The sequence below is a fragment of the Halichoerus grypus genome, chromosome 9 (genome assembly GCF_964656455.1).
Source record: "Halichoerus grypus chromosome 9, mHalGry1.hap1.1, whole genome shotgun sequence".
In the NCBI taxonomy this organism is placed as follows: domain Eukaryota; kingdom Metazoa; phylum Chordata; class Mammalia; order Carnivora; family Phocidae; genus Halichoerus; species Halichoerus grypus.
Window position 1 is genome coordinate 27,974,584 of NC_135720.1, and position 24,674 is coordinate 27,999,257.

General features: G+C 41.7%; 1 protein-coding gene across 12 annotated transcripts in view; it reads left to right on the forward strand.

The window, feature by feature from the left end:
- MAP7 (microtubule associated protein 7) overlaps window positions 1-24,674 on the forward strand; it is a 170,167-nt gene that overhangs the window by 141,088 nt on the left and 4,405 nt on the right. For 8 of the 12 annotated variants that reach the window (XM_036097485.2, XM_078054686.1, XM_036097487.2 and 5 more), the window contains 10 exons: window positions 1,365-1,516; window positions 7,419-7,534; window positions 7,869-8,152; window positions 10,105-10,363; window positions 11,492-11,663; window positions 11,886-11,987; window positions 12,382-12,432; window positions 12,531-12,588; window positions 15,261-15,363; window positions 23,459-23,682. In XM_036097485.2, coding sequence (XP_035953378.2) covers window positions 1,365-1,516; window positions 7,419-7,534; window positions 7,869-8,152; window positions 10,105-10,363; window positions 11,492-11,663; window positions 11,886-11,987; window positions 12,382-12,432; window positions 12,531-12,588; window positions 15,261-15,363; window positions 23,459-23,682 — 1,521 coding nt within the window. The remainder of the gene's footprint in view (window positions 1-1,364; window positions 1,517-7,418; window positions 7,535-7,868; window positions 8,153-10,104; window positions 10,364-11,491; window positions 11,664-11,885; window positions 11,988-12,381; window positions 12,433-12,530; window positions 12,589-15,260; window positions 15,364-23,458; window positions 23,683-24,674) is intronic. The other 4 variants (XM_036097486.2, XM_078054684.1, XM_036097484.2 and 1 more) reach the window with 1 other exon arrangement.

Below are 24,674 nucleotides of genomic sequence, written 5' to 3' on the forward strand. Positions count from 1 at the left end.
GCAATAGTTCTGTTTTCAGAGGATTGGAAAAGAGAATGCAATTTCCAGTCCATTCCCTGCCTTGACCATTTAGCGATACCAGAAGATAATGCAAATCATTTAATAAGAGAGCACGTAAATAAATAAGCAATCTGATCAACTTTCTGTCTGTAAATGAAACCAAAATAACATTTTTAACTCTATAATTCCAAAATTCTTAATTTTCCTTGTGAAGTTTTGAGTTTTTAATTTATTAGTAAATACTATTATACTTAGCTGAAATAATGGTCTTTTTAAAACTTTGCTACAATGGCAGTAGGTATGTAAAGTCATTTTATAACATCATCCAAGCACATAGTATTCTCTTCAGGAGTCATGTTTAATTGTCTAATTTTTTTTTTTTTTTTGCTGGAGGATAAGATTTCTGGGCGAGATCTGAAAAATGAACCTTGGAACCTTAGAACCCACACTTTTTTGTGTGTAGTGGTATATGAACTTCCTTAAACCCATTTTTTGCCCAGAATCACTTGGTTAATGACAATGTTCCTGTGAATGTGAATAGTCAGAAACTGTGATTTAAAAAAAAAATCCCAACCGGAGTAAAACAGTAAAAGCTATTCATGATTCAACTTTATTTTTGGCAGTTCTAACATATGTATGTTCTATTCAGCATTTGAAATGATTACATCTCATCTCCCCATACCTTCTACTGCTTGTTAATAAACCATCAAATGCCTTGGCTTTTTGGGAAAACCCAGAAGGCATGCATCTGATTTGGCCTTAAATAGACAAAACATTTACAGAATTTGTTTCTGGAAATTATTAGTTATCCTTGTAACACCTAGTAAGACTTGGTTGTTTAACATTGTAAAAATCCCGTTGCTTTTTTTCTAGTGGCTGTTGAACCTTACTCCTGAAATAGGTGGCGTCAATCTTGCTTGCCTGCTTGCTTACTTCCTGTCTCTCCACCTTCTGTCCCATCTTAAAGCTAATTAGGAAAAATCTGATTATAAACAGTCCTTATATAAAAATGATCTATCACTAATGTAGTGTTTTACCAGAACCATCAGTTCATAGGAATATAAGCCCATTGCTTTCCTTAATTATTAGGCTACATCTGTGACTTTCATCACTATTTAAATAGCCAAAGAACTCACATAGTCTAGATTTTTCACTTGGACATGGCTTCTTTTTGGACACACCGTAAACTGATAGGACTGTGAGGAGAGTTGGAATATGATGGTTCTGGACACCTTTAGGTAATAACTTCTTCTCCCTACTTTTCTCTCTATCTCTGCTTTGCTCCTTTTCCTGAACCCGCTTTTGGCTTTCCTTCAACCGCTCTTCTGGCACTCTTGTGTGTAAAACAATCACCTACACCCTAGTTATCCCCATTTGTCCTCGTTCAGCATCTTGCAGCCCCATCAACATCATGCCCTCCAAAGCTGCACACTCTAGAAATCTGACGGATCGGCCAAAATTCTTGGTAACGCCACTGGAGGGCTCGGCGCGAAGGAGGACGGCTCACGGCACCGCGGTGAGTAGCCGGCGGGAGCGGCCAGGCGGGTCTGTGCTGTTTCTGTGCAGGGTGGACACCAGCCCCGGCTGCCGTGTGGGTGTCAGAGTGGGAGGTGCCCACACCTGGGTGGTGTCCCCACGCTTCCTCTCCACTTGGGAGTTGGGCTCCCCATAAAAATGTGAATTTGAGGATGAAAACTATCCTCCATTCAAGGGCGTGCGTGCGGCTGAAGTACCATATGGGGGCCTGTGTACGACTAAAGGCCAGGCCAGCACGCTTTTTCCTGTTTGCAAGTCAGACCGCCCCAGAAGGGGGTGTGGGCCTCCGCGGCTGCCTCTGCATTTTATTAAACCATATCCAGGAGCTGGCTGAACTCTGAATGTGGTTCACCAAAAAGCAAAATAAAGAATTTTTGTCTGCTTAGCTAATCCCTGTCAAGGCCCAAATCCTACAATATAGGAACAAAGTATTTTGAAAACACTAGTGATTTGCTAGGTAACGAATTCTTGAAAGGCACCTGGGCTGTGTCATAGACTCAAATTTTGCAAGCAAAGAATATAATTTGTACTTGTAATTACTGGCAAGGTGGCTGAGCTAACATGAGTTTTCACCTATAATTAATTTCATGCCATAAATGCAATGAGGTAACTTGTGTGTCTCTAAGAGTCTTTCTTCCTCAAACTGTGTGTTATTTAGTATCTGTTGAAAGTAGATACTAAATCTGTTGAAAGTTGTGTGGTGTTCTCTTAAAGGATTCCCCAGTCAACCAGAAGATCTCATTGCCTCTCTCGCATGGGAATACCACGACCTGTTTAATGAAAGGCTGAACAATTTTTTTTTAAATCTTAACTTCCCAGAGCGCTGGGTGTATAAAGCTGGTGGACACATAAAAGGATTTTGCTTAGTTGTTTGAGAATAATTTGAGGATTGTGAGAGCTTGGTGGCTTTGCCTCTCGGCAGTTTTCTTCCAAGCCCCAGGCTTTCAGGAATCAGTGTTTAATTCCTGATTGAGCCAGACCTCCAGCCCCGCAAGGAGGTCTTGCAAGTGAAGCTTGGAGGTGAAACTACCTTTGATGGCTGGGTAGTTGTTCATCATTAGCACATGAGATTTAGAGAGCCTAGCTGTGGATAAAAAGCAATAGTTAGAAGAGCTTTGCCCCCAAAGGTTGGGGACTTACTGAAGAGGGAGAAGCACTTAGCAAAGGAAAAGCATCTTGTTATGGATAAAAACACAACCTAACACACCAGGAGGAAAGGATGAGAGCTGACCCTTGGTCAACAGATTAAAGGAGAGGGATTTGTCATCACATGATTCAGAAGCTCCACTTTCTCACCCATTTTAATTTTTTTTGATGCCTTCCTTGTTCTGTATTTGATTTATTGGTCATCTTTTCACCTCTTTACCAAATATTTAGGCAAATACCTATTTCCAGAAGTGACTCACAAGTCTTTTATACCCCAGAGCTGCCCTGTGGAATTCGGTTGAGCCACCAGCGACCTGTGGTCATGGAGCACTTGAAGAGTGGCTAGTGAGAATGACAAACAGAATTTTAAATTTAATTTCCTTTTTAAAAAATGTTTAACTATAGTAAAAAAATATGTAACAAAATTTACCATCTTAACTATTTTTAAGTGTACATTTCGGTAGTGTTACGTATATTCACATTGTTGTGCAGCCTGTCCCCAGAACTAATTAAATCTTGCAAAACTGAAACTATCCCCACTGAACAACAGCTCCCCATTTCCTCCTCTCCCACTCCCTGGCAACCCACCATTTTACTTTCTGTTTCTTTGAATTTGACTACTTTAGATACATCCTATAAATGGCATCATACGGCATTTGTCCTTTTGTGATTGGCTTATTTCACTTTGCATAATGTCCTTAAGGTCTGTCTGTCCATGCTGTAGCATGTGACAGGATTTCTGTCCTTTTTAAGGCTAATAATATTCCATTGTATGTATGTATGCATATACACACGAACACACACATGTACACATATGCCACATTTTGTTAATCCATTCGTCTGCTGGTGGACATCTGAGGTGCTTCTGCCTCTTGAATATGAATAGCACTATGAATAGTCCTGCTGTGTACATGGGTAGCAAATATCTCTTCAAGATCCTGCCTTCAGTCCTTTGGGGTATATACCCAGAAGTGGGATTGCTGGATTTTGTGGTAATTTTCTTTCTGATATTTTGAGGAACTGCCATACTGTTCTCCATAGCAAATGCACCATTTTACTTACATTCCCACCAACAGTATAGAGGGGTTCCACTTCTTCCACATCTTCACCAACACTTGTTATTTTCTGGGTTTTTGTTTATTTTATAGTGGCCATCCTAATGGTGTGAGGTGCTCTCTCATTGCAATTTTGATTTGCATTTCTCTAATGATCAGTGATGTTGAACATCTTTTTATATGTTTGTTGGCCATTCACATACCTCTTTTGGAGAAATATCTATTCAAGTCCTTTGCTCATTTTTTAATCTTATTCTTTAATTTGTTTTAATCTTTAATTTTAATTTTTGTGTTGAGTTGTAGGATATGTACATATTCTGGATATTACATTTTCTGGATATTAATCTCTTATCAGATATATGATTTGCGAGTATTTCTCTTATTCTGTAGTTTACTTTCTTACTCTTTTGATTGAATCCTTTGATGCACACGAGTTTTTAGGTTTGATGCAGCCCATTTGTCTATTTTTGCTTTTATTGCCTGTGCTTTTGGTGTCGTATCCAAGCAACCCTTCATTACAAATCCAGCATCATGAAGCTTCCCCCATTTTTTTGCAGGAATTTTATAGTTTTAAGCATTAAATTTAGGTCTTTAATCCATTTTGAGTTAGTTTTTGTATACGGTGTAAGGTGAGGGTCCAACTACATTCTTTGGCATGTGGATATCCAGTTTTCCCAGCACCATTTATTGAAGAGACTGTCTTTTTCCCCGCTGAGTGGTCTTGGCACCCTTATTGAGGATCCTTTGACCATGTACATAAGGATTTATTTCTGGGCTCTCGACTCCATTGGTCTCCGTGTCTCTCTTTATGTCAGTACCACACTGTTTTGATTACTGTAGCTTTGTAATATTGAAATCAGGAAGTGGGAGACCTCCAACTTTGTTCTTTGTTTTCAAGATTGTTTTGTCTATTCAGGGTCCCTTGAAGTTCCATATGACTTTAGGATAGATTTTTCTATTTCTGCAAAAAATGATACTGGATTTTGATAGGGTGGCTTTGACTCTGTAGAACCTTTTGGATAGTATCAGCATTTTAACAATAAGTCTGCTAGTCTGTGAACACAGAATGTCTTCCCGTTTATGTTCTTTTCATTTCTTTTAGCATGTCTTTTAGTTGTCAGTGTAGGAGTCTTCTGCCTTCTTGGTTAAGTTTATTCCTAAGGATTTAATTCTTTTTGATGCTATTATAAATAGAAATGTTTTCATAACTTTCTTTTCAGTTTTATTTAATTTTAATTCATTTAGATCTAAACTCAAATGACCAAAATGTGGCTAGTGGCTATAGCTTATTGGACAGCACAGATGTAGAACATTTCTGTCATCACAGAATGTTCTATTGGACAGCAGGCCTTGGAGTATCAGTCTATATTGTCTCTCTTGAACGTTATTTGTATTCTAAACCTAACTCTAATTGTAAAATCAAAGTCTTTGTCCTGCTGGTACAATGTCCGCTGACATATGCACCTTGCCGTGTGTGCTCCACATTAACCTTGTGGAAAATGTTGATAGGAGAGATTATTGCACAGACCACTGGCTATTAACTCAGATGGGGGGGGGATAAGGAATGCCTTTACATGTGTGGTACCCAAATAGGTGATTGGGTGACAAGACCAGTGAAAAGACACATAAAAAAACTGAGAGGGTAAAACCATCTACCTGCCTGAGGATGTCGTCTCAAGTACCGAACATTTTTCTAAACCTCTTTGCCTGTTTCCCTACCCCTTTAAGGTGATTAAAGGGAGGGCAGTTTTAGGAAAGAAAGAATTGGTTCAATAGCACTTTAATTTTTTTTTTTTAATCCAAAAGGAAGGATTATACAGTTCTTTGTAGGTTCTTTCCCTCAATGCCTGTCTTGTCAAGACACAGATGATGAAATTCATCCCTGTTTCCTCCACTTCACAAATTACCCTTCCTGACTTATTTTCCCATTCAGATGTCTCCTTAATTTGACTTCAGCCAAAGTAAAATGTTTTGGGAGAAAGGAAAAAAAAAGCTACTTGAGGTGCTTAAGCCCATCTTCCCTTGGGAAGAGCCCCGGCCTTCCGCTCTGGCACTGATAGCCAGAGACGTGATTGCCCGCAGTGTCGCGCCCGGAAGTGTCCCCTATGCTGGCCGCCACTTCCGCCACCAGGGACAGTAGCTGCATTCTGAGGCCCCACCTCCCACCTTCTGGGACCAGAAATGGAAGCAAAGGCTGGTCATGCAGCCACAGGTGATAGAGAGCTGACACACATCTTATAAAGCTCTTTCCTGCCCCAGTCTTCGTTTGTTTTATTTAGAAATTCTGGGAAGACACTGAGTATTATTTGATACTCCTGTTTTCCCCGCACCTCTAGCCCAGTCCATCCACTAGGATGCTACTAAGGGAAGTGGAGAGAAGCAATTACAAGGGACACTGAAGGGGAACAAGGCTGGGGGAAGGAAGGTAGAAGGGAGCTGATGCTTGCACCAGGCAGAAAGGAGAGAGAAAGGGTACACTACCAGCTTCTTGGCCCTGCGGCTAGATAAAATAGATAAAGTTCTGTCCCTTCTCTTGGCCTGTCACAGTCTGCTTTCCTGCAAGGGTCCCACAGAGTAAGGTACTGACAGGGGCTCACACAGGTGCTTCCAGAGAGTATCCAGTCCCATCCCAGGACACTGTTGGCACGTTTTAGATACTTAGAATGAGTCTTCCTTGCTCTGTGCGGTTTTTGTTGTTGTTGTTGTTTGTTGTTTTTGTTTTTGTCTTTTTGTCTTGGTTGACTATAGATTACCAAACACTCTGGGTTCCCGTTTGCTCATTTTGACTTGGAAAAGGTATCACCTCCCTGGCTAAATTTCTAGTATGCAGTTAGAAAAGAAATGATGTTTTGACCCACTCTCCCATTTCAGTTTTATCCCTAAAGAAGATTGAAAATAGCTAAAATGCTTCACCTTAAACCTGACTCTTCCTTCAAAGGCCATTAGGTGAAAAAGGAATTATTATTATTATTTTAAAGATTTTATTTATTTGACAGAGAGAGACACAGCGAGAGAGGGAACACAAGCAGGGACAGAGGGAGAGGGAGAAGCAGGCTTCCCGTGGAGCAGGGAGCCTGATGCAGGGCTCCATCCCAGGACTCTGGGACCGTGACCCGAGCCGAAGGTAGACACTTAACGACTGAGCCACCCAGGCGCCCCCTAGAAAGGAATTACTTATATAGTATCAGTATAAAGGGAAAAAATGAATTAAGTCTGATGTAGCAGACACATAAATTTAAAAAAAGGCTGAGTATGGTATTTTCCAACATAGGAAAAAAATGCTGAAGAATTAAAATGAGGGCAAGAGGGAAATGGAAGTGACTTTTATTTTGATATTTGTGTGGGTTAAACAAGACAATGAGAGATTTTGCCCCAGGTGATTGTAGACACAAAGTAAGTATAGGTGCTTTCTAAGAGTATAAGTGTATTTTTTTTTAACAAATTTAACTCCAGATCAGACATCCAGAACTTTATTATTAGTGTCAGATGGTGTTAATTCAGTTATAAGATTCAGGTTTTGAGCTAACAAGGGCTTTTTGTGGGAGTGGAATGGATATAAATGACAAAGACTGGAAATTTTCCAAAAAGTCACTCAATGGGTTGCAGCTCCACTATCAAATACTGTGAATGGGACTGTCCCACTCATAGCAAAATCTAACTATTGTGTGTCTCCGAACTTAGGGCTATAAAAGAGAGAGGGACAGAGAAAACCTACCGTTCCATCCCCCATCTGGCATTCGGAGAGCGCTATCTCCTTCTCATCCCAAAGCAAGATCACCAGCTCCCTCCCGACTTTGGTAAGCAAAATTTAAGAGGTTGGCTGGGTTGCCCATGTGGAAGAATTTGTAGCCTCTGTTCTCTGAAAGCAAACTATTCATTCTCTCCATGCTGTTTAGCATTGACTTAGGGACTAACATTTTTCCTTGTAAGAAAGGAAAAAGGAAATGGGAATGAGTCTCTAAAGTGAATATTTCTGTGTTTGCCGCATAAAAAACAAATACACCAGCTCAGTATCTTCGTTCCTTTTCCGTACTCGTGCTGGCGTTCACGTGGTAGAGGAGTGGGGAAAGGAAGGGTCTGGCAAAGCCTGTTCTGATGGCTCCCATTCTCTTTCTGCTGTGTGTTGCCCAGGCTGCCATCCAGATCCTTTCCTCATCTGCCTGGCACACCCAGGCCAACCTCCTCCTTGCCTCCCGGATCAGTCAAAGCTGCCCCTGCTCAGGTCCGGCCCCCATCCCCTGGCAACATCCGCCCTGTCAAGAGAGAAGTCAGAGTGGAACCTGAGAGGAAAGACCCCGAGAGGGAACCCCAGAATGTTGCCAATGAGCCATCACTTAAGGGCAGAACACCTTTAGTGAAGGTGGAAGAAGCCACAGTTGAAGAGGGGACACCTGCCGAGCCGGAGGCTGCTCCTGGTAAGATTCTGTTGCCTTGTGATGAAGTGTGGGTTGTTTGCTCTTCTTGGGGGACTTAGAAATTTTACTCCAAGGTTAATTTGGGGAACTTTTCCTACGTGCGGTTTTCTTACATATAAAGAAAGAAATATCCAATCAAAAGCCTATCGCTGGAGCCACAGCATATTAATTCAGGTCTGACTTATGATTCTTTTTATTGACCGAGTCCAGTTTTTCACAAAATGTGGTGTTCAGAGCACCTGCCTCAGGATTGCTTGTATTAGTCACTGCTGTGTAACAAATCAAACCTAAAACTTTGCAACTTATTACAGTAGTTATATCACACAGATCCTTGGGTCAGGAGTTTGGAAGCAGCTTAGCTGGGTTGTTGGAAGATGATGCACACACATGGCTGAGCTCCATTTCATGGCACATGAACCTCTCCATAGGGTTGCTTGATGTCCTCAGTCTGTCTGCTGGACTCGCTTGCTGGCTTCCCCCAGAGAGTGTGATCTGAGAGAGAGCCTCACGAGGAATCCACATCCTTTATGCCTAGTCTCAGAAGTCATACACACAGAAGTCACAATTTCTTCAGATTCTGTTCATTAGAAGCAAGTGACTATGTTCAACTCATACTCCAATGAATGGGATTAGTCTCGCCCTTTTAGAGTAAAGATCTTCAAAGAGTTTATGGAAATAGTTTTAATTTACCACTTTTGTAATGTTTCAAAGTACAGAGCCCTGGCCCTGTCTTAGACCTACTGAATCCAGGTATGTGGTGGATCCAGGGACTCTGAAAGACACTAAGCTCATCAATCAATTCCTATGCAGAATTGTCAGATAAAATGCAGAATGGCCAGTTATCTTGTGCATAGTGGAGTTGAAGGACCACCGGCTAGCCTATGGTGCTTGACAGAGGTCAGAATTCGCTCCAAAAGACCCAGTGGATCTCGTCTCTGCCAGGCTAAACCAGATGCTTTTTAGAAGTTTAGAATCACCTGGAACTAGGAGTTCAATATTTTTTGTTGAAAATTGTCTTCATTCAAAAGTTTTCTCCTTGAGACTTATGTGGGCAGGGACAGAGAAAGAATAGATAGTTCAAAACAAGTGACAGTGTTGTTAGACAGTAGAAGAGTCCAATATTTGTTTGCATGGAAAGAGAGAGGAGAGAAAGGCCAAAAAGTGTCCTGGGGGCAAAGAAAAATGCGTTAATCTTGAAAGGAGGGTCTAGAATACCAGAGATCACACCTCCCAGCGCAGCATCTAGGTGGGACTCCTGGCCACGTAGAGTGGCTCTCTAGGCCATTTCCTGAATGTGGATAAGGTCAGAGGACTTGTACTGCCATCTTGCATCTTGGCATCAGGACAGACCACAGAGGCCCAAATGGGTAAGGAATACGAGTGCTGGCTCCTGAAGAGGCCCTTGACTCCTCCCATCTCAGACCTGGAGACAGCTCTAGGTAGACAAAAAGGGACTTCATCTTCATTGGGTGTCATCTTCCCAGCCTGAATCTGGGCTCATGGCAAGGACACTGAGGATGGTCATAGAAAGGCTTTGGTCCACTAGTAATGAATAGTCACTAAAGAGAAGGAATTTTTTAAGTGTAATGAAAGACAGATGGAAGATCTCATCTTCTTTTTGCTCAGAGTATAACTTCCCACAGAACCTAAAGTGAGGCTCTATACTGAGTACACATTTGATATATGTTGTTAACTGATTAACTTGTATAAAAATAAGACTTGGTGACAGAGTGTCAGCTCTGTTGGATGTCTCACTTACACATGCACCTTTTTGTTATCTGTTGCTTGGTTACAAATAGAATACAGTGAAACCGTGAGAACACACAGTAATAAACATTCCCTTTTCTTTTATAATGATGAATTCTAGGCCTGGGGTGTGGGGAATGCTAGTTTTTGTTTTGTTCTTTGGGTTTTGTTTCCAACTGGTTTTCTCCCTGTACCTGTTTGTACAGCTGCTTCAGCCCCAGCCCCAGCCCCAGCATCGGCCCCCGCTCCAGCGCCGGTCCCAGCCCCAGCGTCAGCCCCAGCCCCAGCCCCAGCGTCAGCCCCAGCCTCGCCATACACTGTGACTGCCGCCGCTTCTCCCAAGACCTCCGCAGGCACCACCGACCCAGAAGAGGCCACGAGGCTGCTAGCTGAGAAGAGGCGGCTGGCCCGAGAGCAGAGAGAGAAGGAGGAAAGAGAGAAGAGGGAGAAGGAAGAGCTGGGAAGGTAAAGGAGTGACCATTGCTCAGTGAGCAGGGCCATCCTGGGGTTACCTTGGATTAAGTCTTCAGTCTGAGAGACAAGAGGTGGTGGTAGTGATGAAGGTGAATGGACTAGTTGCTTCAGAATCATGCCTCTGACCACTAAGTGATTTTTTTTAAATCACATTTTCTTACTCTAATGACAGTACAACACTGATGGAGAAAGGTTTTAAAGAAAGAAAAAAATCTATCCATAATCTTACCAGTTTTCAGTAATTGGCAAAGTGGATTTTGGGTCTCTGAACAGTGTAGGGGTTTATACACGTACATAAATATGGACACACACACAGACATCTGTTTATGTAATTCTAACCACAGTAGAGGTACAATTGTACAGTCTGATTTTTTTTTTTTTTTTTTTACTGAACATATTTCTAATCTCCATAGTTCCTCATTATCTTTCTAATAATCATTTTAAAGCTGCATAGTAAAAGCTTGTGTTTTCTTCCAGATAGAACTCTCAGGGAGTAGCTGGGTGAGATAGTTAAGTGCCCCATGATGGCCTGCTGGGCAGGATGCTAGGGACAGTTGGCTTAGTTGGCCTCCTCCTGCGGCTAATAAAAGCAATTTGTCAAGGACATTGTTCTTCAGACAAGCAGACTGCATCTCGGGGGAGGATCGCAGCCCCAGTGCTGGGCAGCAACCTTGGACATACCCTACACTTGATCACAGCAGGGAGCTTACATAGTCTGTCTTCGTCCTGCCCTGTAACAGAACATTGTAACCTTTATTAATTTGCAAAGATTTCCGGGGCGGGGGGGTGTTCAAATTCATTACTAAAATGTCCCATTATTGGATAAAACTAGTCTTAGCCTTTAAAGATAGTTAAATTGCACATCCTTTCACAAAACAAGCTCTCCTCAAAATATTAGTGGTTGCATTTTCCTTCTGTTTACCACGAGGCAACGTGAGGCTGGGAAAATGAGGAGGAAGAAGAGAGGGTGGCTTCTCATTTTGTCCCCAAAGCATGCTGAGCGTGTCCCATGGAGATTTTCCTCAGAACAGACTGCCCAGGCCGCAACCACAAACTCCAGGCTCTCTTCAGGGAGTCCCCCGCCCAATGTATCTCTGCTTTGTGTGTGTCATTTTCCAGACAAAAGAGAGAGGAGCTGGCGCAGAAGGTGGCGGAGGAGCGGGCTCGGCGGGAGGAGGAATCCCGCCGGCTGGAGGCCGAGCAGGCCCGGGAGAGGGAAGAGCAGCTGCGGCGGCAGGCGGAGGAGCGGGAGCGGCGCGAGCGCGAGGACCAGGAGCGCGCCCAGAAGCAGGTAGGGGCCCGCCCGGCCGGGGCCAGGCCCGCTCAGAGCGGAGGAGAGCGCCCAGCGCACGGCGTGCGGGGTACAAGGCCCCGCGCCTCGTGTGCGCACGCGCGCGCTCGCATCCCGCACCTGCCCCGTGGACCCCCGAGCCTCCGCCTCTGGGCGCCCGGACGGATGCGGGCGGCCGGAGGCCCTGCTGGCCTGAAGCACAGGCCCACTTCTTGTTTCCAGAAGGAAGAAGAAGCTCGCCTTCGTGAGGAAGCAGAGAGGGTTCGGCAGGAGCGAGAGAAGCATTTCCAGAGAGAAGAGCAGGAGCGCCTGGAAAGGAAAAAGGTGACCGCGTCCGGAACAGAGCCTGGGATGCTAATTGTTCCTTCTTCCCCAGACTTGAAGCCCCAAGCCCAGGAGACTCGCTCACCGCTCTCAGAAAGCAAATGCGTGCTGCCCATTCCAGATTAACTAAAGTAGCTCCCAATATTAATCATCTCGTCCAAAGAAATCTGTCTTCATAGTGCGGCCCCCACCAAAAACAGTTCCTTCCGATTCGTGTGGCTTAAGTCAGTTCCAGCTTGATGTGAATAATGCCAATTAAGTTGAAGCAGTGGGTATTATAATTGCCCACAGTAACAGACGTGTTTGGATGACCCATTTGCTTAGTCAGTGAAATGTGCCAGGCTCGCCTTCTTTCCCTCTCTGACCCCTTTGCTCAATTCTCCCTTTCTTGTAGCGACTCGAGGAGATTATGAAAAGAACCAGGAGAACAGAAGCTACAGATAAGGTACTGAGGTGCCATTTTTAAACTATTCTTAATAGATTTTTTTTCTTTAACTTTAACATTAAAAAGTCTTTTTTTCTTTTTTCTTTTTTTTTTGGTAGAAACCTGTTGATCAGAGAAATGGAGATATAACCAAGGGAGCTCTCCCTGAAGGACCAGGTATTTACTTCAGTGAATTCAAACAAATTCAAATATAGAATTTTTGGATTGACTCTCTAGAGATCAAGATATTCATTGACTTGGGGGAAAAAAAGGTACTCATTGACTTACAGAAGCTTAGGTGTGTGTCATCTAGTCCACAGATTTTCGCCTTATGTAAAACTCTCACATTTCTGGCAGATTTTTTTTCACATTTGTTTATACTCTAATAGTGTGCTTTAATATTTTAAATCATGTTACATTACAAATATCTGTATTTGTGAATATATGTTTGTATATATCTATGTGTATATAGATATATGCCTATAGAGAAAGAGATGTACACATCTGAATATATACACACACGATTAGAAGAATTTTATTTGTGTTATAAAATTAAATTTCATTTATCATTTATTGTCTGCTAAAGTGGCATGTATTTGTATTTGCTCTTAAGGACTCTAAACACATTTTGACAACTTGTATTTATGGCAGTTCTCACAAAAGAATTTATACCTTTTTAACTTCTGATTTCAGAATAGAGTTAAAATTAGAAATTAGTTGAAATTTCATTAGAAAGTTGTTGATACCTATAGGCTTTGGACAGAGATGATTAATTTCTTGGTGATTTTAAACCAAATTTGCTTGAAATAAAATGTACCTTAGTGTGTTAGTACCCAAATTCAATTAATATTTATTAAATGGTCTCTTTGTGTCCGGTACTTCCTGCATACATTTTCTTCTTTAATTTCCGCTGCAGCCTTGTGAGGTAGAACTGCTTTATCTTGAGGTCAGCAGGCATTTTTGGAGACCTGTCACGTGCCAGACCTTGTTGCAGGTGCTGGGATTCAGTGTGAACAGGCCAGGCCAGGCCCCTTCCCCCGAGGAGTTCTTCACTCAAGTGGCAGACCCAGCTCATACAGCTGGAGTCCAAGCTTATGATTCTTCTGTGATCCCACATAGTCTTCATGATTGTACATACAGGTGGTTGGTAGATAGCTCATCATGCACTCTTCCTCTTTCCTCATCTGCAATATCAATATGACAAGAGAGCACCAGAGATACCTCACTTTCCTTTGCTGTTTTTTTCTTGCAAGACTAAAGATCAAATGAAATGATTTATGTGAAAAAAATTTTTTTCTGTAAACTCTAGAGGTTTTCAAAAGTAATATGTTGGTATCTTGGGATTCGGTTTTATTTCAAAAGAGGCTCTCCTAGTTTCTCTATGTCATGATTCCTTCTTAGTGAACTTTTCATGCTTTTTTCAAGATGCCCTAATTATATTTGTTTGGAGAATAACCCTAATGGTTGCCTGTTAACCCCATTGCATTTTTAACAGGTTGTCTTCACAAATGTTGTAACTCATGAAGACTTTACGTAGGCACAACCCCCCATGAGTCATTAGAATGAGCATTTTAGGATTTAAATTGCACCAACATGGGGTTTTTTGAGGGGCTGTTGCTATAGTTAATGCATGGCCAGGTTCCTTATTTTTTTGTTTGTTTTTACATCTTTCCCCTTCCCGGCTGTTCCCCTTATATTAATTCTTTCAATATTTGTTATACAAATTATACATATTACAAAATACGATTTTGTACCTCAGCCCGAGAATCAACAAAAAGCAAGAGGGAAGGTGCAACTTGCCAGTCATCATATCTGTGTTTATCAACACTCATAATAAATCTGGTTTGAGTTAATACTGCTAAATAGAGGCCTGAGGGATTATCTGTCTAACAAATATTCCTCTTTCCCCCCGTCCCATGTGTGGTTGAGGGCTGAATGGTGTTGCCAGTGCTCCAAAGAGAATTCTAGGGCAGGCAGGCAGGTGAGCTTACAGATCTATCAGAAATCTCCAAGGCTGCCTATACCAGCTTTGTGAATTTTGGCCCCTTTAATAAAGTTATTAATAACTTCTTCAGTTTGCAGACTCTCTGGACCTCTGGCAGCTTTACTGAATTTGTGCCAGGCTATGAAATAACACTTCCTTGGAATTATATTTCAGTTATTCCTTCATGTCAAGCTGAAACCATAAACTGCCACAAATTTCCCTGAAACTCTGACCTATATGAAGGTTTACAGGACTTTAAGTAACCCTGGCTTAGATTTTGGAGTCTGTCATCAATATTGTTGGCTTAAGCTGGACTACAGCACTGAGCATTGAATGACGAGGTGGCATAGTAAAGTACAACTCACCGGTCTTCCATTCATGGAAATCTCTATCATTTTAAGTGCGACTAGAACTAAACTGAGTTTAAAAATTATTTTTTATCACTTAAGGTAGTTCATGGTGATTTGCTCTGAATCCTTCAGAAGATATTCACCATCAGCCTGATCAAGTTAGCTTACTGCTATCTTCATCAATTGCTTTGGTTTGAACATTATATACTTTTTGCCCAAAGTCAATTTAGTGCAAGCAAAAATAATAACAACAGTGGTTTCCACCCTTACATTGTGCTGGGCACTGTTCTAAGTACTTTGCATATATTAAGACATTTAATTCTCCCTGGAGTCTGTGAGGTAGTTATTCTTACTCATGAGGAAACTGAGGCACAGAGAGTCTGTGGCCTGCCCAAGGTCACACAGCCGGTAAGTAGCAGAGCCAGGACATAAATCTAGGCATTCTGGCTCCTGGGGTTTGGGTTCGATACTAGAGTAGTAGTAACCGTTTGTCCCATCTTCTTTGCTGTGTCCAGTGGTATCTGCACTTCCATGTATGACAAACTCTCCAGGAAATGGAGAACCAATGAGCAGCCCACATGCGGTCACCTCACACCAATCGACAGTGACTGTGGAGAGGTGAGTTAAACAACTGGGCCCTTTTTACTGATACACATGAGAGCAAAGCACTAATCCCACCAGAACTTCCTAGGCCTGACAGAATTTCAAAGTTTTAACATTAAGATTCATTTTCATTTGGGTTCATTAATTTTTGGTAGAGCTAGTAATTCTGTAGTTAGAGAAAGGGAAAATGTCTTTTTTTCTTGAGTCTTTAAATATGATGGTTAGGTTTGTGTGTGCCTGTTAAAGAAAATTACAGGGAAGCATTTTATTTGTATGTATTTAACGTGATCTAGACCATATTCACACCCTTAAGTGGCATATTTTCACCATACATAATATTCTTGTTTGTCACAGGTTTGTTCTACAGTAAAATAATTTGGATGCCAGTATTTCTGATATTGGTAGTAGGGCTTCTTATTGAAGAAACAAACAGTTGCTAACAGCAGACAAGAAAGAAATGTGGGTTGAAAAAAGATTGCCTTTCTCTTCTTTGGTGTTAGTATTGACAGCATCATAAGAACACTCTCAAAAATAAAAAATCAGGGTAATTCTAACCTGTGCTTAAAAATCCAGTCATAGAGAACTTTTAGAAGTATTTGTTATACTGTTAAAAAATTTCACCTGTGACTTTTTTTTAAATTTACTTAATTCTTTTATGAGTTTTCCTGTCTCTAATGCCAGAGTGTTTGCTGCATCAGAGAATTAAAGGTCTGATTTTTTTCTTAATCTAAAAACACACACTGCCCATTGTTTTATGATATTGGCAGCAATGCAAAGATAAGTTCTTCTAAGAAGTCCATAGTCATAAGACATCCATTGGTATCTTTCTAGGACAATAAAATCTTTTATTTTTCCCACTGTAATACCAAAGAAAAGAATTTTTCTGAGAGAGAGCTTATTAATAAGCTTTCAACCAGGTTAAATAAATTTATTGTCATCACCTAAGATACATATTAAGTGATATTTTATGCTTTTAATTAGTTTGATTTTCAAATAAAATATTCATCCCTAACTGCTATAATTTATGATGTTCAATTCACTGACTTCAAAAAAAGGAGACTTTTATGAAAGAATAAAAAGTATCACAGAGAGAACCCCATTATTATAAGGACCAGGTTTATTAAGTCACTGATAATTTTATCTGACGAATAACATTAGTTTACATTAGCTGACTTTTTTCAGTGGTAAAATCATCAAGTAATTAATCATTACCTAAAACATAATTTTACTATGTAAAATGAGATGGTAAAATTCTATTTCTGATCACTTATTTCACCCATTGCTTTTCTCTATTTAAACTGCCTTCAGACCTCAAATCTCTTTTCATACAGTGTACTGTGAGGTCCCTTGGCTTTTACTTGGCACTGACATAATATTTATATACCCAGTTCAACCTAGTTCATTTGTCATCAGCCCTTGCCACATAAGCTGGTACAGTATGCTCTGAAATACTAATGTATAATGAAGCACTAAACTCAGCTTTATGATAGTCAGCCATGTAGATGATCAGACTATTCTATTGGAGTTTTTTTTTTAATTTTTATCAGAATGAAAACATATATTTGTAAAAGTTCATATAGAGAATTGGACCCCATTTTGAGAAATACAATCCATTTCAGAATGACCCTGGCCTCTAGGGAATGTTTAATGTGCTGTTAAGTTTGTTCCCCATTGCATGATACATAGTTTATGATATGTAGCGTAAGAAACCCTGCTTCCCTCTATTTCTAAATTTATCTTCCCTGAATTTATCCACACCAATCTTGAAACAATGTGTACTTCCACTTAGCATCATCTCTTCAGTAACAAAAAGCACTTTTTATTTTTCTTAGAGCTACCTATTTGCAGTTTCAAAGTTTGGACCCATGGTTGTCAGAAACTAGGTTTTAGTTATTCCTTTCTCAGAATTTCCATACCTTTTGTAATTATATAGATTTTGTTTCTGTTCTCTTTTTGATTTCATCTTATAAAGCAAGTATTCCTCCTACACTTTGTCTATCAGTCAGAGTCCAGTCGGGAGAGAGAAACCAGGCAAATGAATTTGAATAAGAAAGTTTAACATCAAGAATAATTAACTCTAACTTGGGATGGAAGTAACAACAGATTGCTAGTAAGAAGCAAAGAGAACTCAAGATTACAGGGTTAGCAGGTCTAAGGAGCAGCCACATCCCTGAGCCATCCCCAGGGAAGAGTGCCCTTCCCCAGGCTTCCATCCAGACCCTGTGGGAGAGGGTATGGCTGTGACCCACTGGATGGTGGAGAAGTTCTTTTATGAAAGAAACTTAGTGGTGGAACTTGCCAAGTATCTACCCTCTGGAATGCTTAGGAGAGCTCTTCACTGGGAGGTGTCCCAGTACAGGCACTCTGTCTGCCACAGGTTGGCCCTGGGAGGTGCTGGGGGCGGCCCCTCCTGCCGCAGGGGCTGGGTGCCGAGGCAGCCTCACGCACACAGGAGCCAGACGCTGGGAGTGTGTGTGCTGCAGGAGCCTGCCGAGCAAGCGCAACCAAACCAGGGAGCAGACTTTTCCTTGTGCCGTGTCTCTCCGGCAGCCTTAAAGGACGAAGCTTAAAGATCGTGCCAGCTGGCAAAGGAAAATTAGTTAAAGGGCCCACATACAGTTTCAGAGCAAGATTGAAGGATGAAATTTGGAGCTGAGAGGCAAAAAAAAAAAACCAAAAAACAAAAAACCCCAAACCTGACAGGTTTACCTTACCTCTAAAAAGGCTCCTTCTCCAGCTCTTTGTCATTTGAGTCCTATTTTCTAGAGATTTTTCAGCACAAGCGTGGGGTTGAGGAAGAAGAGCTTTAGAACCAGAAGTCCCAGGCTGGATTCCTAGTTTTATCTCTGAGAAATTCAGCGACTCTGGGATTAACCTACTTAAGTAGATTAAGTAAGATTCATGTCACGTCTGGACATGAAGAGGTCTTTCCCTCAAGGTACCAGAGGGTCCAATGAAGTATTGTCTGTGAAGGAGCTCTGAAAACTGTTTGTACTAGACAAATATTAGACATTCTTTATCTTGATCCTTCTAAGGTACGGTGTCCAAAAGACAAAGCACGCTGGTGTAGCTGCAGTGTAATGTAGAAAAGTGCTTTTATGTTGTATCTTATATCCCATCTTCTCCTGTCCTGCATTTTATTGGCCTCGTCTTTAACCATAAAAACATAAGGAATCAGTGTCACCTGGATCCAGTTTTTAGTGATTGCAAGATCTCTTACGTCCATTGTCACTGATAGCTCTTCATCTTTTGAGGATGGTTCAGCTTACAGTGGTTCTCTAAACCCCTCTGCCCTTTACATTGCTTACATTTTGAAGATTTTTTTTCCTGTTATCCTCAAGGACTTGCATTTCCCAGAATAATCATTATCTGGATACTTAAATTTTTCCTTCTACTTATCTTCCAGATTATTATAACCCTGCTGTTAGCACAGACCCCTGAGGCTATCTGCCACTCATACTCTTTCCACCTGGAGAAGGACCTGCTCATACTAACCTTTCATACCCTTCCCTAAAACAGTTTCCTGTTCACATTCCCTTTGCTTCAGTGGGGACTCACATTTTTAAACAGTTTCACTTCTGAAACCCTGTTAAAGATTTTTAAAGTTACAAATAAATCGCATCCATGGATGTTCCCTTTTACCCCCAGTTTCAAGTCAACCTTGAATTACCAAATCATCGTTTTTCACCTCAGTGCATTATGGTTAATGAAGCATTCCATAATCCTCGTCATCAGTTCACGTTTATTAAATACCCTACCGTGCACCCAGAGTAGAGGCATAGATCCTTCCAGCCTACTTACTGTGAGTTAAGTCACTGATTGGAGATCCCCAGGGTCCCTTCTGAAGAATGTGAGATGGGTGATCCCCTGTGGAAATCTACCACGGCGAATGCTGTAAGCACGTGGCAGGGTTTGTTTTCACTAGAAAACGCCACTCCGAAGAATGAATACTTTTAGTTCAGAATCAGAGAAGTGAACTTTTCCTAATGCCTCAGTTACCTAATACATTGGTTTACCTTCTTTTCAGGAAAAATAAATGAGTGCCATGAGCTGCATGACATTCTCCCCACATCCACCCCTGGGGATATGTCAGCAAACTGCCTGGCAGCACCCCGGGGTGATAGCGTCCTCCTGGTATTTTCTAGCAGTGAGGACTAGCAGCAGTTCCCGGTGCAGAGAAACCCTACACCAGGAACACCCTGAACCTGACTTCAGCCCTGAGGGGCCTGAGTGACCTGTCTGGCCCCTGTGGTTTCTAGTGTTCTCAACCTTGGGTGTGCAATGCTTTTAAAGCCTAAAAGCAATTCTCCTTGCCCAACAGGCTCCCCACTGGCAGTAGGTAGACTGAAGAGGGTTGGAGTTACCAAGAGTCTGGCCAGCTTTTGCAGATGCAAAGAAATATATGATCCTGGGCAGGATGATTTCTTACTCTGAAAACCATTTTGGGTTCTTGAGAATGAGTATTTGTAGAGGGAGGAGCCCATAGAATGGAGGAGAGTGTTTATTTGTGGATAAGAAACTTACTTTGAAACAAGAAACAGAGGACACAGATGAATGTGTGCGTACAAGTGTGTATGGGGTGTGGAGGAGGGAAGACATTATTTTAAGTTTCTCAGGTCATTCTGATATATTCTTCCACCCCCAACAGAGAATCTGTTCTAGAAGCTGAAAACTTCTCATGGGCTACTGTCCTACCCTGCTAATAAGATGCCCTAGGCTAAGATCCTTCACTTTTAAGAGAATGATCCTTCACTCTTAAGGGATATGTAGTAATTCTGGTTTTTGACCTAGTGGTTTTCCTTCAAATCTTAGGAGTTTATCATTGTTTTTAGTTTGCCCTAAAGGAAAAGTAACAGTCCCAAGCCCTTACCATTCAAACAGAAAGAGATGTATCACTTTTTTTTTTTTAAGATTTTATTTATTTAATTGACAGAGACAGCAAGAGAGGTAACACAAGCAGGGGGGAGTGGGAAAGGGAGAAGCAGGCTTCCCGCCGAGCAGGGAGCCCGATGTGGGGCTCGATCCCAGGACCCTGGGATCATGACCCGAGCCGAGGTCAGTCGCTTAACCAACTGAGCCACCCAGGTGCCCCGAGGTGTATCACTCTTAATTTTAAAGTTACTTGTAAAAAAAATAATAAAAAATTAAAAAACAATAAAGGTACTTGCTATACCATGATAACCAACATCAAGAAAGAATAAGGTCCTGGCCACAGTAAGCCGTATGGACTATCAGATTCCCACCATGGTCTCAGCTCCTTCCCCAGGTAGATTTAATTTTATTTTTCATTTTATTTTTTAAGTAGTCTCTACACCCAATGTGGGGCTCGAACTCATGATCCTGAGTTCAAGAGCTGCATGCTTCTCCCACTGAGCCAGCCAGGTGCCCCCTCTAGGTAGATTTTAGCAAGCTAAGTGCACAGTCTTCAAGACACTTGCATCCAGCTTCAGCTGCCAGAGTATAGCCAAAGAAAAGGACCTCAGAAGCTGGTGATCTTACCCTGAGAGGACACACAGATGCATATTCCCTAACCCCAGTGACTTCAGTTTCAGTTTTATAGTTTCTGCTGGTCACAGTATCTTCTGAACATTTAATAATTGGCCATCCAAAGCATACAGCACAATTCCTCTAATTGCTAACAAGTAAGAATGGGTGGAGAGGTCAGGTAGGAGTGGGAGGGGAAAATGAAGTCAGCTGTTGACTCAAGTCTGGGTTGGCGTGGCCATTAAAACTTGTTAGCACATGCAAGCCTAGAAGGTGATGGCAGTTGAGGTGGCCAAGGAACAGGGCTTGGAGATGCATTCCTCTTCTTTACCTTTTGCTGAAACTTCTACTGAAGATCACTTTGGGATGAGAACTAAAACCGTTTCCCTGGTTACAGAGAGCCCATCAGTGTTGGGAAAGAACCAGGAGGACGGGGGGTACCTGGGTGGCTCAGTCGGTTAAGCGTCTGCCTTCGGCTCAGGTCATGATCCCAGGATTTGGGGATCCAGCCCCTCATCGGGCTCCCTGCTCAGCAGGGAGTCTGCTTCTCCCTCTATCCCTTCCCCCTGCTCGTGATCTCTCTTCACGCGCTCGCTGTCTCTCAAATAAGTAAATAAATAAAATCTTAAAAAAAAAAAAAAGAATCAGGAGGATGGGTATGGTGGCTGATCCAGTCACTTAGAACAGTGGGTGTCGGGCACGCACACGCATGCGCTCCCACATCACTACTGTGCTGCCAAGCCCCCTTGGTGAAATAGCAAAAGATCGCCATCATACTCTGAGTCTGTACACTGTTTTTATGTTATTTTTCACAGACTTTTACAAATAGTACTTTCAATGTACTCTGCAATACCTTGTGAGACACTTAGGACAGATTTTTTTTTTCCAGAAGAAAAGTTTAAGATTTTATTTATTTATTTATTTGACAGAGAATAAGAGAGAGAGAGAGAGTGCAGACACACAAGCAGGCAGAGCGGCAGGCAGAGGGAGAGGGAGAAGCAGGCTCCTCACTGAGCAGAGAGAGCCTGACATGGGGCTCGATCCCAGGGCCCTGGAATCATGACCTGAGCTGAAGGCAGACGCTTAACCGACTGAGCCAGGCAGGCTCCCAAGAAAAGTTTTAATTAACAAAAATATACCAAAATATCTAAATCAGAAATGCTTTAGAATGTGTCCCGAAAATCATTATTTCTTGTGAATTAGGTAAACTATGTCTTCAATGGTAAAAAAGCAGTTTCCTCAAAATAAAAAGCAAATGGAAAAATTGGATGTACATTAGCTTTATGTTACCATTTGGGAAGGAGACAGAAAAAGATGAATTGACTTGCTAAAGTTCAAGCAGTTGGCGTTATAATTATACTACAGACCTGATTTTCTGATCTCTAGCCTCTTTCCATAGACCTATAGTTAAACATTCAATTGATGATCAGTATGTATTAGAAATTAAGACCTTCACAATTTTTGCTTCATATGGTTAGTCTTTTCCATTTGAAAATTTTAACTCTAGAATTTTGTCAAATAGGGTTTTTTTTGATACACGAACTGAGCACTGAACAAAATATGAAGCTTGCAAATATATGTTTACTGCTGCACTCAGATAAAGTGAATCTAGCATTCATTTGTATGGTTTCTGCTGCATTGTAAAGCATAATAATGAACATATAAAAGGCTTTCAATTTGGTTATGGAGCTTCTAAAGAGAGGGAAAAACCTAAGAGAAACTGTAAGTAGAAAATTAATGATTTGGTGGCCAATTAAATGTACCTCAAAAATAAATCCAAGATATTAAGCATGAATTAATGAGAAGCAAGTTGGGGTCAGAGGCAGATTTAAGGGGTAAAGATAAGGTTGGTCTTAAACAATAGACCTATAAAAAACGTGCACGTTTTAGTAAGCTGGAGGTACCCAGGAAAGGCTAGCATTGGAATAGCCAGGTACTGTACAAAATGGCATAAGGAACAGAACACATCGCCAGAGCTCAGGAGAGCATACATTCAGTTTGAACTATGTCTCAGTTGTTCTGTGACTCTACAGATTGTCCCCATACCCCCACATTTCAATCCCCTCATCTTTGAAGTAAAGGACCTAATAAGGGCTACTGTTTATCAAACAAAGGCGTGTGAAAATGCCTGTGGTAGAAATTGTTACGTGTGTGTTGAAAATAATGATCTATTCTAACTGATAACTTGTTCCATTTGATAAATTTTTTATAACAAAAAGATTTTTAAAAAATAAGTGTAAAATTGCAAATATGTCAAAATTCACCACTTTTGTGAATGATGTGGTCAATCAGTGTTAACATTTGATTCTAAAATTCTAAAATGGGGGCGCCTGGGTGGCTCAGTCGTTCAGTGTCTGCCTTCGGCTCAGGTCATGATCCTAGGGTCCTGGGATCGAGCCCCACATCGGGCTCCCTGCTCGGCAGGAGGCCTGCTTCTCCCTCTCCCACTCCCCCTGCTTGCGTTCCCTCTCTCGCTGTGTCTCTCTCTGTCAAATAAATAAAATATTTAAAATAAATAAATAAAATTCTAAAATGACTATTACAAAATAGTTTTTGGTTGTTTTAAAAATGTTTTTTCCAGTTTTAATGCTAACTCCTTTCAATTTTGATTTTTCACATTCCCTAGTACTCCCAATTTGGAAAAACAACCAAGTGAAAATGGAGTATCTGTTCAGAATGAAAATTTCGAGGAAATTATAAACTTACCCATTGGATCTAAACCATCCAGATTAGATGTCGCCAATAGCGAGAGCCCAGAAATTCCTTTGAATCCAATTCTGGCCTTTGATGATGAAGGGACACTTGGGCCCCTGCCTCAGGTAGATGGTGTTCAAACACAACAGACAGCAGGTAAGCTTGCCTCGAGCTCCCTTCGGTAACCACATGAGGGAACGAACCTTGTGCAGTGTGACTAGGGCAGCTTTGTTCTTCCAGGGACCACGTGGAAAAGATTGTATAAGGATCACAGAAATTGAATTTTGAGTTGGATTGGGCAAATTCTAGAGCCCCTCCTATTCCCCCAACTAGGTGTGCAAATCCAGTCTGCATCACCCACTGGATGTCCATCACCTTCTCCTCACAGAGCAGTCCTCACTGCCCAGAAACACACACTGTTAGAACATGCTTCATATAAAGACAAGCTTTTAATGCCCCAGCATAACCTAGGGACCGTCGGGCCTAGTTCTGCCCCCTGGTGTTTGTTTCATCTTTCCCAGCTCTTCAGATATATGAAGACTGCCATCATGTTCTCCCATTTTTCTCTTGTTCAGGTTTAGCAGCTTAGATGATATACTGTTGTCCCTTTTAAATGTAATAAGACCGTTAGAATTTAGATAATGAGACCCATATTCAGAACTAGGAGAAAATTCATGAACCCAGTGGTCTTCTGTCCTTTGTTGAGTGCCTGTTGGTGTTGTTGAAACGACCAGCGACTCTCTCATACTGTCTCTGGGACTCACCCTTGACCTGAAGTCTTTGTGCAAAAAGAACAATAGCTTTGTGTGACCCAGAGAAATAAGGAGCAACATCAAAAGTTACCAACTCAAGGGCACCTGGGTGGCTCAGTTGGTTAAGCGACTGCCTTCGGCTCAGGTCATGATCCTGGAGTCCCGGGATCAAGTCCCACATCGGACTCCCTGCTTAGCAGGGAGTCTGCTTCTCCCTCTGACCCTGCCCCCTCTTGTGCTCTCTCTCCCTCTCTCTCATTCTCTCTCTCTCAAATCAATAAATAAAATCTTTAAAAAAAAAAAAAAAAGTTACCAACTCAAGAGTCACAACAACTCAACAGCACAATCTCATCAGTCTCAGAATTAGGTGGAATAATCTCAGCTCTGGTTCTTCTC